General features: G+C 37.4%; 1 protein-coding gene across 1 annotated transcript; it reads right to left on the bottom strand.

Moving 5' to 3' along the window:
• Window positions 1-9,264: 9,264 nt before the first annotated feature.
• LOC109095536 lies at window positions 9,265-10,856 on the bottom strand. The gene is made up of 6 exons (XM_042753830.1): window positions 10,725-10,856; window positions 10,430-10,606; window positions 10,051-10,327; window positions 9,773-9,950; window positions 9,573-9,649; window positions 9,265-9,456 (listed from the first exon to the last, which is right to left on the bottom strand). Exons 2-6 carry the CDS (start codon window positions 10,456-10,458, stop codon window positions 9,265-9,267), a joined length of 753 nt encoding a protein of 250 aa, XP_042609764.1. The 5' UTR covers window positions 10,459-10,606; window positions 10,725-10,856.
• Window positions 10,857-11,786: the final 930 nt, after the last annotated feature.

Raw genomic sequence — 11,786 nt, 5'->3', positions numbered from 1 at the left:
CTTGTTTACTTAAAAAAAAAAAATTACCAGCTCCACTTATGTGTACAGTGTTCACTGAAAGTCTAATTACTGCTTACTTGATTCCAGAAATGACTGGACTCAGAAAAGGACAGAATATCACCAGTGCCCATGGTTACCCCTAAATCATCTCAAAAGTTGGAAATAATCAGTTTTTACATTTATGATTATACTATTTTTTGTGATTTTGCAGGTCAGACTCTGAAAGCAGCATGCTCATCTGGTGATGCCTTGCACAGGATCCTTCAACAAGTTTTGTGTTCATTTTCACCCCAAAGTTCACAATCACCTCTCCCATTCAGCTCCCAAAACCGTAATTATAGACTAGGATGGGAACACCTTTCTGGTTCCATGGGGATAAGTTTACCAGAGGAACTGATTACACATTATTTGAAAGAGGGAAACCGACCAAGTCCACGTATGAGAAGAGAGATGGTCCGGATTGTGGTTCGGGAAGATGATGACAAAAAAAATCGTTGCCCAATTACGAAAGCTTTCTAATGAAGTTGCCAAGAAAGATCGGTAGCATAAATATCCTAAATCTCTGCAAGACGTAATTGAGGGAGAGGGGGTGGGCTAGGGTAACCACTCTTTGTGCTAAGCAGTTTGCAGTACAGGCTAGAAAATGTAAAACGACTGTACAAACCCAAAAAGAAGGAAAGAAAATGTTGCTCTGATGAGTGTGACAACCGGAGGAAACTCTCTCCAGAACAGAGGGGCGCCAATGCAAGATACTTATGGCTGCATTAACTGGCATTTTAAAATTCCTGCCCCTTGGAGAGGACCGAAGAGAGCCATGCGAGGGGAAAAGAAAGAAAAACTGGAAGAGGCAATTTTTCTGCAAACTGAAAACAAATGCAGAGGATGTCATAGCATCTATGAAGTTGACTTTCTATACAAATCGTAAACAAGTCAACCCAGTGGGGAAAAAATAGGAAAACATATCCATAAAGAGTGGCCATTTTGGTTCAGCGAGAGCGTTGGCATGGACAGTCCACTGTAAGGAAACTACTGGAATTGTGCTTATAGAAACTTTCACACGTGAATGTGGTTCTGAAGTGTGGGAAAAGACTCTTGAACTACTTCAATACTTGGGTTGTGGGCAAACAAGAATCCCAAAAGTGCCTACAGCTGTAACGGAACTTGAAAAGTGATCAAGGGGAGAGCTGAGTGATGGCTCTGACGATGTCAAAGCGATTGTTGCTTGCTTTTTGTTTGTCTTACTTTAATGATAAGGAAGACACAATGTTTTCTGTTATGTGTAGGAGCAACTGCCTGCCAGAGGACGTACATCATGGGTCAAGTTCATCTGACTCCCGAGCCTTGCTTGTATGTGGTAAGTACATTTTTTTTCCCGTTCTTTTAATTTGGTCTTGTAATCTCAAATTTTTTTCATCCACTCCTTGAGGTATTTGTACACCCCAGGTGAAAAAGTAGTACACGGTCCATACTTAAAGTGCTCTATTTTCGCACACTAATTTTGTACTTAATATACTAAAAATTCAATCTTTAGTACTTTTTAAGATGTTCCTTAAGATTATCTAAGTGTTCTTCAACTGTGCTATTTTGAGACCCCATGATATGGAACGAAAATGCACTTTTAACATACTATCTCTGTATTAAAAAATTTATTTATTTAACACTTGTATTAAACTTGACCCAACTTTCATACAAAGATGGGTTCAAGTTTCCTACAAGTGGTACATAAATACATTTTTTAAAACATTTTTAGCACATTTTAGTTCATATTTATGGTGTCTCAAAAAAACACACTTAATTACACTTAGATGTTTTTAAGATTATCTTAAGAACGTACTAAAGAAGAACTTTAAGTATATTAGGTACAAATTAAGTACTTGAAAATAGAGCACTTTTAAGTACACTATGGAAGTGTACTTCTTTTTCACCTGGGGACCTTGGAATATTGTTGTGCAATGTGTTTTTGCTGTATGTTTAATGTAATTTTTTTCCTTTTAGGTCGATCGTGTTTTTTGTGCGAAGCGGTTTCATGCTATGTGTGTGATCAAAACATTGTTCACAACAATATCCCCCTCCTTCATTTCCGCAGTGTGCTTGATGTTTGGCAGCTATTACTGCTTTAATATACACTACCCCATCACAGCTGGCATCAACTCTTGAGTTTATGCAGAGGTATGTGTTCTTCAATAGAACTATTTTGCTTTCTTGTTCTGAAAAAAATTACGGTGTAGCTGGCTGCTTGACTTAGGGCTACGGGGACTTTTTTTTATGATTATATGTGGTTAACAGCCACTGTAGTAATATTTTCTTATTTAGGGTTAGGTTTAAAAAACTTAAGGCCTGGTTTCAAAGACAAGGCTTAGCTTAATGGGATAGTTCGGAACAAAAAATGGTAATAAACTTATGATTTACTCACCCTCAAAGCCATCCAAGATGCCATCTGTCCCTCATTTTTTTCAGACAACACATTTCCAGTTATTTTTAAAAATGTCCTACATCTTCCAATTTTAAGTGTACACAATGTCAGGTCCACCTCCTTCAAACCCAAAGATGTGCCTCTAAATCATTTTACAAAAATAAATCAAAGGGATCCAGGGGGATAAATAAGGCCTTCTGATGTTAATCCATGATTTTCTCTTTAGAAATATCCATATTCAAAACTTTACAAAGAAAAAATGACGAGCATCTGGTAATGTCACCCTCTTAGTCTCCTCTGCATTCAGGAAAGTGTTTTTAAGCGTAGTGTACGCCACTTTTTGTTGCAACATACCACAATGCGGAGGCCAAAAACAACCCTCCACATTGTCATAAGTCACTAAGAATGTGCGTACACTACACTAAAACACTCTTCTGAATGCAGTGGAGACCTGAGATGGCGGCATTATGGCAGGTTACCTATTTTAGTTTGTATAGTTTTAAACATGGACATTTCTCTTTCAAAATCATATCAGTTACCCCTCAGAAAAGCCTTTATTCGTCCTCCGGAGCTGTGTGGATTACTTTTTGTGAAGGATGGTTGCACATTCTTTGGGCTTAAAGAAGTTTGAGCCCATATTAATTTTTTATAAAGATTGGAATATATAGAAATTTTTAAAAATATCTGAATATGTGTTCGTATGGAAAAGTAAAGAGATTACAGTTTGTCATAAAAGTGAGTACAACCCCTCACATTTCAGCAACATTCTAGTATATCTTCTTGTGACAATACTACAGAAATAAAATGTGTATATATTTAGCAATGTGCTTGTTGTGTAGCAGTAAAGATTTATTGGCTTCAAAAACAGACGCATGAGTGCTGCAAACATTGCTTTACAGGTTGCAGAAGAAGGTCAGATCATACGCAGCAGACTGCAACAGTTTGGTTTGCATGACAACACCACCACATGCTGGACTCCATCTGACCCAAACAAGTTTATGTTTAAGTTTTGTCTCATAGACCACAGGACATGGTTCCAGTAATTCATCCTCTTGGACAAGTTGTCTTGGGCAAACTGTTTGTTTGCTTTCTTGTGAGCCAGTTTTTTAGAAGAGGCTTCCCATCTGGGATCGATGGCCATTTAAACCTAATTGTTGCAGTGTGCTCAGTTTTATGATGTTACTTATCTTCTTATAGCCTTGGCCATCTTTGTGGAAAAAAAGCAACAATTCCTATTTTGCAAAGTAAACTTACTGTAGATTTTACATTCATGTTATTTACTGGCAACAGTTTGTTCAAAGGGAAAATGAACTGAACACATTTTCAGTCTTTATCGTCTACAGTAAGTTACTGGCAACCAGCTGCATAATTACAGCAAATTTTTACAGTGAAGATATCTAAATAATATTTGCTGATATGTGAGGGGTGTACCTAAATTTTGTGACATTCACTATATGTAAGCTTGAGGGTGAGAGAAAATCATGGGCTAATTTATTGGGGGGGGGGGGGGGGTTTTTGGTTGCCAAACTATGACTTTAACCCAGTACTAGGCCCTTGGTTAAATGTGTTAAATACTGTCCCGGAGACAAACCATTACTGATGCGCATCTTTAGACAAAAAGTACATTATGGCACTGACACCAGTTTTAAATATGTCTGTGAAAAAAACCGTGGCCAAAACTAATTATTTATATCTTGAATAAAGAAATTTAAAGTTACTGTTATAACCTATTTAAAATTTGCCTCTCTTTTCCTCTCCAAAGGGGTTTTTTTTTTCCTCAACCCAGAGAAGGGCACTAAGGTGGAGAAGACAAACACAAATCACGTCTCCATGTAAACCCAAGAGTTTCTGACCTGATTCAGGAACTTTCGGATCATGAGTGGACGGTGATGTCTAAAACTTTGAATATGGACTGAATTTTGTCAATAAGATTTCTGACATGTAAATGATGCAGCCATTCTTACCTTAACGGTTGGTGTGAGGTCCCTCGTGTTTTGTTTGCTTTTTTTTTTTTCTTAGGATTGGCCAGATCATTTCAGACAAAATTGATACAGACAGTTTGTTACAAATAAACTTTATAGGTGGTAAATTTTCTGATTTGCCACTGCATCTACCTCAATTAAAGAGCTTTTTTGTAAGATATTGGTTATTTTTTTTATTTGCATGTAAAGAGGAAAATGCAGTGATCCTTAAAAGGTGTTAAAACTTCTTGTGTGCATTGAAACACCCTTAATTGTTTTTAATAGTTTAAAGAGAAAAGCTTATTTCTTTCATTGACTCTCTTTGTCTTTTCTCTTTGAGTCAGTGATGATCAAAGATAATTTTTTTTTTGGTAGATGATGTTTGTGTTGTTTGTAAAAAAAAAGTACAGTACACATTACAAATTGTATGTTAACAAACTGACAGATGTTTTGTCCACTAATTTGCAATGTGAATAAATTGTTTCCAAAGCCATTTTCATGATTATTTTGAGGAAAGCAGCAGCCTTTTTTCGGTAAAATAATAATATATTTTTGTAGTAAATTCACTTAAAAATGTATGTATTTATTTACAATGAAAACATGTAATGTAATCAGGTGTTTTACAAAAATATGGTGGCAACGCAAGCAGCCTTTTTTCTGTGAAATAAACCTATATTTTTTGATTTAATATACTTAAAATGTATGTTTTCTCTTACAGTGAAACCATGTAAATCACCAGCGTATTTGACAAAATCATTTTGATGAAAGCAGCACCTTTTTCTCTGTGAATAAACCTATATTTTGGATAAATATACTAAAATGTCATGTTTTTCTTCGTGTGATGATGACTGTGGGAAACCATGTAAATTTCAACCAGGTATTTAACAAAAATTATTTTGATGAAGCAGCAGCCTTTTTCCTGTGAAATAACCTATATTTTTGGATAAAATAATTAAAAATGTATGTTTTTCTCTTACAGTAAAACCATGTAAATTCACCAGGTATTTGACAAACTCATTTTGATGAAAGCAGCAGGCCTTTTCTGTGTGAAATAAACTATATTTTTGGATAAATATAACTTAAATGTATGTTTTTTTACACGGTGAACCGTGTAAATTTACCAGGTATTTCAAAAATTATTTTGACGAAGCAAGCAGCCTTTTTTTTGTGAATAAACCTATATTTTTGAATAAATATACTTAAAAATTATGTTTTTTTCTTACGGTGAAACCGTGTAAATTTACCAGTTATTTCACAAAATTATTTTGACGAAGCAGCAGCAGCCTTTTTCTGGTGAAATAAACCTATATTTTTGAATAAATATACTTAAAATGTATGTATTTCTTAAAGTGAAAACATGGTAAATTTAACATTTTTTCCTCTTAAAGAGAATCTGTAATTTTTAAGTGCGCGGGGACCAACAATTGTTCTGGCAAAGACCACAGCTGCCAAAAAGTTGCATGTAAAAGACAAACAAGAAATTTATAATCATATTTAGATTATATCAAAACAGTGTACAAGCAACCATGGAAAAGTTTGGCATATCTTCAACGCTTGCAGAAAATCTACAATTTACATCCACTGGGACAGTGTGATGATTGTAAGTGTGAACTTAAGAGACAATGACCAACAACGACTTACAGAAAGTGTTTGAAAGAAGGATGTGGTGAATCTCAAGGGAAAACCACTGAATCTGGATATGGGAAGCGGTTCAAACCTCTTATTTGAACTGAACCTGCAGAGGTTAATTGGGGGGCCAAAATTACCTTTTGTGGCAGAAGACAGGAGGAAGTGTGAAAAGGTTGCAGATTTTTGAAGACGGATTCAGACAAACTTGGATGGAACATGCTGGTTTGACCAACAACATTGAAGAACTCTGTGAAGACACTAGCATGCCTCTTAAAACCACATTTGTGAATGGACTGAAACCTGAGGTTTCTAAACTCTTAAAAAGCAGGTATGATGACTGGGACAGCATTGAACAACACTTTATGCAGAGTGTTGAATGGTCAAGCAAAGATTGAAAGAACACAGGAAGTCGAATCTCAGAGTTTTACAATCCAAACCCTTGTCATACAACCCACCGGACAATGGGGTATGAAAAAAGTGAATATCAGAGACACTCAAAGAGAGAAAACTCAGGGAAGATGTAGACATTGCAACGAAGATGGACAAACTGGATTCGTGATTTGTAAGCCGAGGAGTTTGAGACATCAAAGTGATGCAGGACAACCTGTTTGAAGAGGTTTCAGCAGTGACAGCCAACAAAAAAACAGGGACTCTGCTAAATGCTGTGGAGCCGCATGGAAAACTGAAGAACCTCTCTCTGCAGCCACAGCTACTGAACATCCATCCAAAACTGGATGGACTCCATGTGTATGCAAACAAGACAGGAAAAGCATACACAGAAACCCTAACAACTGAAGCCAAAGATGATGTCCTAGTAGGCAGTGCTGCTAAACAAGCCGTAAGGAGAGAGGGGTGGAACATGCAGCGGCATTAAGACACTTCAGCAAGAATCCACAAACAGTTCTTCATAGTTAAACAGATTCAAATTGAATTGTCCAGGAAAACAATCATCATTGTTAATGGAAGAAAGGGGATGAAAAAAACTACATGAGGACAACCAATGCATTAAGGAAACCACAGGAAAATGGACACCGATGCCTTTTTGAACATGTCATAGGTCAGCCCATGTCCAATGAAAATCTAACAACTGACCTTGTCCAAACTGATGAAAGACTCAGCCTGGCAGTACACAATGCCAAGAATCAAGTTTTGGCACCTCCAAAGGGGGGCCATGGTATAGTGCCCAACAAATGGGTAAAGATTTCAAAAAACTGATGTGTCACAAGAATACAGATGGGAAAGACCAACTGAGGATCTTTTTTAGTATCTGATGCAGCAGTTTGTTAAGGCACTGGGAAACAATGAGTGGATTGATGTGAATTGATGAGGGATAGATGGCAGTAGTGTTTTTCAGAATCCAAGATATGGCGGGACTAGGGTTTTTAGGCTCTAGCTTGTCGCCCGAGGACGAAGACATGAACATTTTACCACTGATAAACACTGTAGTGTCCTGCCAACATTAAATAGGGACAGTTTTTTTGGTAATTAGGCCCATATTTTGTTTAAAAAAAACTATTTCTTTGGAAAAAAAAGATTTGTTTCCCTTTTCTCTTGTGTGTGATTGTAGGTGTCCCAGCGTTTCAGAGGATGAACAAAGACATCCAACACTTGGACCAAACTGCACTGGCCACCTAGATGAACATGCCTGAACATCCACAGAACACAACATCCGCCACTTCCACAAGATCGCAACATTAAAATAAAAAAGAACTTAGGCATTCAAGATAATGCAAACCTCACCATGAACTCTTATTCTGTCATCTTAAGTAATGGAGCCTGTATGCAGCATTCTGTATTCAAGATTACTGAAAAGTATTGCAAGCAAGAACCTGTATAAAGCATGTGTACATGACTAACTGATAACTGTTTTGTATGTTCTTTTTTTATTTGTGTGATCAAAGTATGATCAAAGGGGGGATTGAAAGATTATTGGTTTTTAATCAACTTTAGTTCAATGTATTTGCAATCAACTGTAGCCAGCTGTCTTTTGTTTTACAAACGTGTGAACCAAATGGCCCATATAATTAGCCTCTTAGGTCAACATCAGATCAATGAATGGGCTCTCCATGGGAAAGGTCCTGTCAGGTCATCATAAGGTTACCCTATCAGTGGCTCTCCATGGGGTGTTATGTATTGTTTTGAAGCACATTTGTTACCAGGTATAAAGGTCTGGTCTCGCAGACAGTACCTTGGGTTAAGATTGTTTGAAGGATGACATGCTAACATCACTGCTGAGGAACTGCTACACTGCTACCTTCAATAAATTCTTCTCCCCACAAGAACTTTAGTCAAGCTTACTTATTTTATGTATTAAAGAAATCTAGTACATTGGCGAGCCACCCAAACTACTGCTCAGCCAAATACAGCAAAATCTAACAACGCGTTTTCCGAGACGTTTTCCTGAAACGCTCCCAACGCATCAACTGCCCAAACAACAAACCACTAACATACAAATCCAAAATAAAAACCTACAACCCAATAACCCATAACTAAAACAAAACTAGATCAGGTAGTGCATGAACAGTTAAGATGCAGAGATGTGTGTAGAAAAAAAGTAAACTGTAAGAAAAATTTGAATGCAATTCAACTTAATTTGAATTAAAACCAGAACATACCGGCACAGCATCCCACAAAAGAGAATGCCACGCTCTTGGTGCAAACCTGAGGAATCAGACTGTGATATGACTCCAGTCCTGACGTCTGGAAGTCTGAACTTAGGTTCTCTAGGTCTTTCAGCAACTTGGGTGCCAAGATGACCTGAGTGAGCTTTTCACATGCAGCAGTACCTAATTGTAAAATAAAAAAGTAAAAACATAAAATATATTGATAAATCACTAGACATTATACAAAATGTAATGAATTAAACTACAATAAATGTTAAAGGTTATTTACTTGGTTTAAGCCACTGTCTTGCCTGGTCACCAACAAGAGGAGGATGCTGGCATCTTTGGAATTCACCTTCATGCTCATGGATATCTTGTACATGGTTGACAACAGATCTCCATTTTGCAACAATTTCCTTTCCTGATGATGATGAGGCTCCACACCAGTAAAGGTGATTCACGATGCTTTTTTTCCAGGGGCCAACCTCTTTGCAGCTTCTCTGCCTTACAAGCTCATCAATTTTCTTGCCAACACCTAGAGTATGCAAAAGCATTAATACGATATGATAGACGCAACAACACATACATAACATATAATTATGAATCCTTGTTTTTATACTCTCAGTTAGATATGGCTAATATTAGAACTACTAAATTATTAACCTTTTGCCATGTGCCATGCATCATATCTGTGCAAAATGCTTGGTCTACTCTCTCTGAGGAACTTCATCACACCAGGATGTCTATCAGTGACAGTCTTTCGCACAGTTACTCCTCTCTGCTCTAGCTGTCTCAGGCTACTTTCAGATCCCTCCTTCTCCATACGCTGACTGTTGCCGACTTCATTGCTCTGAAAAATCATATCTACCTTCTTCAAAAAACTTTAAGCATGATTGTGTTCAAAGACAAATTTATGATCTGCTTTCCACTCATTCAATGCTAATAAACAAATCCCTACAACCTTACCTGAATGAGCTGAATGTCAATGATCTTGTTTGCTCTGAGGTCCATCAGCGAGTATGTTCCATACTTTGCACTGTGTCCTAAACAATGTCATATTAACATATACATTTTTAGTGCTTGAAATAAACTCTGTAGTAGTAATTTATAACAGCACATTTCTATAGCTAACTGAAATGGCATATTATCAACATAACTGCACATACCAGGTGAGTCAGCACGCATGTCCCCACCCAGAACTACATTCCTTCCTTTGAGTGCTTCTGCAATCACAGTATTTTGATGCTGTTTCCACTGCCAATTGATTGTTGGGAATAGGAAGGTCCTTTGGTGTTTCAGGTATGTAGTGTGGCAAATCCCCTGAATGTTGAATGCCTGCATAAACTGACCCCAAAAGAAAAACAGTTTAAATATACAAGTTAAAACTGTTAAAAATGATTATTATATAAATCCCACATATTTTGGAGAGAAAAAAAAATCTTACCTTGGTGACTTGCAAGAAGGATGAGCCACAAAAGAGCACAGCAGCAGCAAGCTGCAGATTTCCAGCTGGTATGTTCTTGACATACGGCTGGCTGGCCCACTGTTTGTGATGTTCACAATGAACACAGGTCTGGTCCACATGTAGAACTGTACCCACTGTTCTGCTCTTTATTGCACAGTGTCTTGAGCAGGAAGGGCAATTTTTGAACAGGTCCATGAGGTTTTCCTCATAAACAATGAATTTCCTCATTATATGGGGTGGTGTTGCAATTACAGTGCTACAACAAACAGCAATATTAATAAACATTATTAATAATAATTAAATATGAATGTCTGATGAATAGAAGTACATTAAAAAAACATGACCAGTCTATGAGTACCTCTCATTATAGATGCTGCTGTCAGTCATTCCTGGTTGGAAACTACAATCAGAATCCTCAGCCTCTCTTCTGGGCCTTTTCAAGGGGTAGAGGTTGCAAGAGGACCTTTCTCTAGTGGTATGAATGGTGTGGAAGTGTTGCAACCAACATGCCTTTTCTGTTGCTTCACCTGAGTGCCTATGACATTAGATATTTCTAAATGAAATAAATACATTGTGCCTAATACACTTAAATCAAAAAACTATGAAACTATTAACGATTTTTGATGTTTAATACTGTAAAGTGTGCAACATACTCTTGCTCCTTCGTTCAGGTTTCCAGCGATGTTGCGTTGACATATGCTTCATGTCGGGATGGGTTTGACATGCAGCATCTTTTTTGGCGGGCTGTTCGGTCTGACACGCCATCTCGCAACACAGTTTAGGCTGACAATACAAACATATTAATTTCCAAAGACATATTTTCCAAACATATTTAAATATATTACATATTTAATTACACGAATTAAGCATACAATTGAGGTATTATCGAAATATCAAATATTTTAATAACGTGTGCTTATTTAACAAAAGGCAAGTAAAACGATCAGGTTTAAATTTTAGACACACATACCTCCGAAAGGATAGAAAAATCCTCGGGACTTGGCACCACATCAATCACAAAATGCAACTTGCATTGGTAGTCAACAAGGCCAAAGTCCACCATTCTCCAATTCTCGAAGCTCTCTCTCAAAAAATGTTTGCTGCACACTGTTACGTACGGCGCGCTTCGTAATTTTTGTTTGTGCGTATGTTGCTGCATATGCTTGTCCTGTATGTTTGTGTACTTTATTTGTTTTAGGTGTGAAGCTCGATTGGAGAGTCCGCCTGTCAATCAGCTGACATAGGATGCTGACGTCTGGGATCGCGCCACCAATCGCCTGTCTCCGGGTAGTTTATGAATGGCTCTAACTGCAATGGCGGGGGTGGAGACAGACTCTGGGTTGGGAAAAGAGTTTGCACACTCTGTGAAGACGGTTCTCTTGTTTGAGAGACCAGTCTGAGCGACTGATCATTGTTTGGGGCTCGCTGCTTTTGTGATCTTGCAGTTAGATCAATTCTCTGTTTGTGCTTGAATGTGTTTTGTGTTGCCCTTGGTAACTTACGTGTTTGCAGTGCCTGCTAAATGTTTGTTGCTCCTTCCTCTTCCCCAGATTGTCTGTTGATCTGTTTACTCTCGTTACGTTGTATTAATTGTAAATATTCATTACTTTATTATTCTCCATTATTATTATTTTTTTCCCCTTTGTTACTACTTCACTTTATTGTAGTTGAAGAATTAAAATCTTTCAACTCAGTTATGGATGGTTGTCTGTTCC

This window comes from Cyprinus carpio, unplaced genomic scaffold (genome assembly GCF_018340385.1).
Source record: "Cyprinus carpio isolate SPL01 unplaced genomic scaffold, ASM1834038v1 S000000094, whole genome shotgun sequence".
Classification (NCBI taxonomy): Eukaryota; Metazoa; Chordata; class Actinopteri; order Cypriniformes; family Cyprinidae; genus Cyprinus; species Cyprinus carpio.
The sequence above is the reverse complement of the archived record's forward strand: the minus strand, read 5'-3'. Positions and strand labels throughout refer to the sequence as shown.

What these genes read in the sequence shown, in the direction of transcription:
- LOC109095536 (XM_042753830.1), bottom strand. Translation starts at nt 10,458, where the DNA reads ATGACTGACAGCAGCATCTATAATGAGAG. An exon ending in AGCAGCATCTATAATGAGAG is followed by an intron (nt 10,328 to 10,429) that starts GTACTCATAGAC and finishes TGTTTGTTGTAG; the next exon opens with CACTGTAATTGCAACACCAC. An exon ending in CATGCGTGCTGACTCACCTG is followed by an intron (nt 9,650 to 9,772) that starts GTATGTGCAGTT and finishes GACATTGTTTAG; the next exon opens with GACACAGTGCAAAGTATGGA.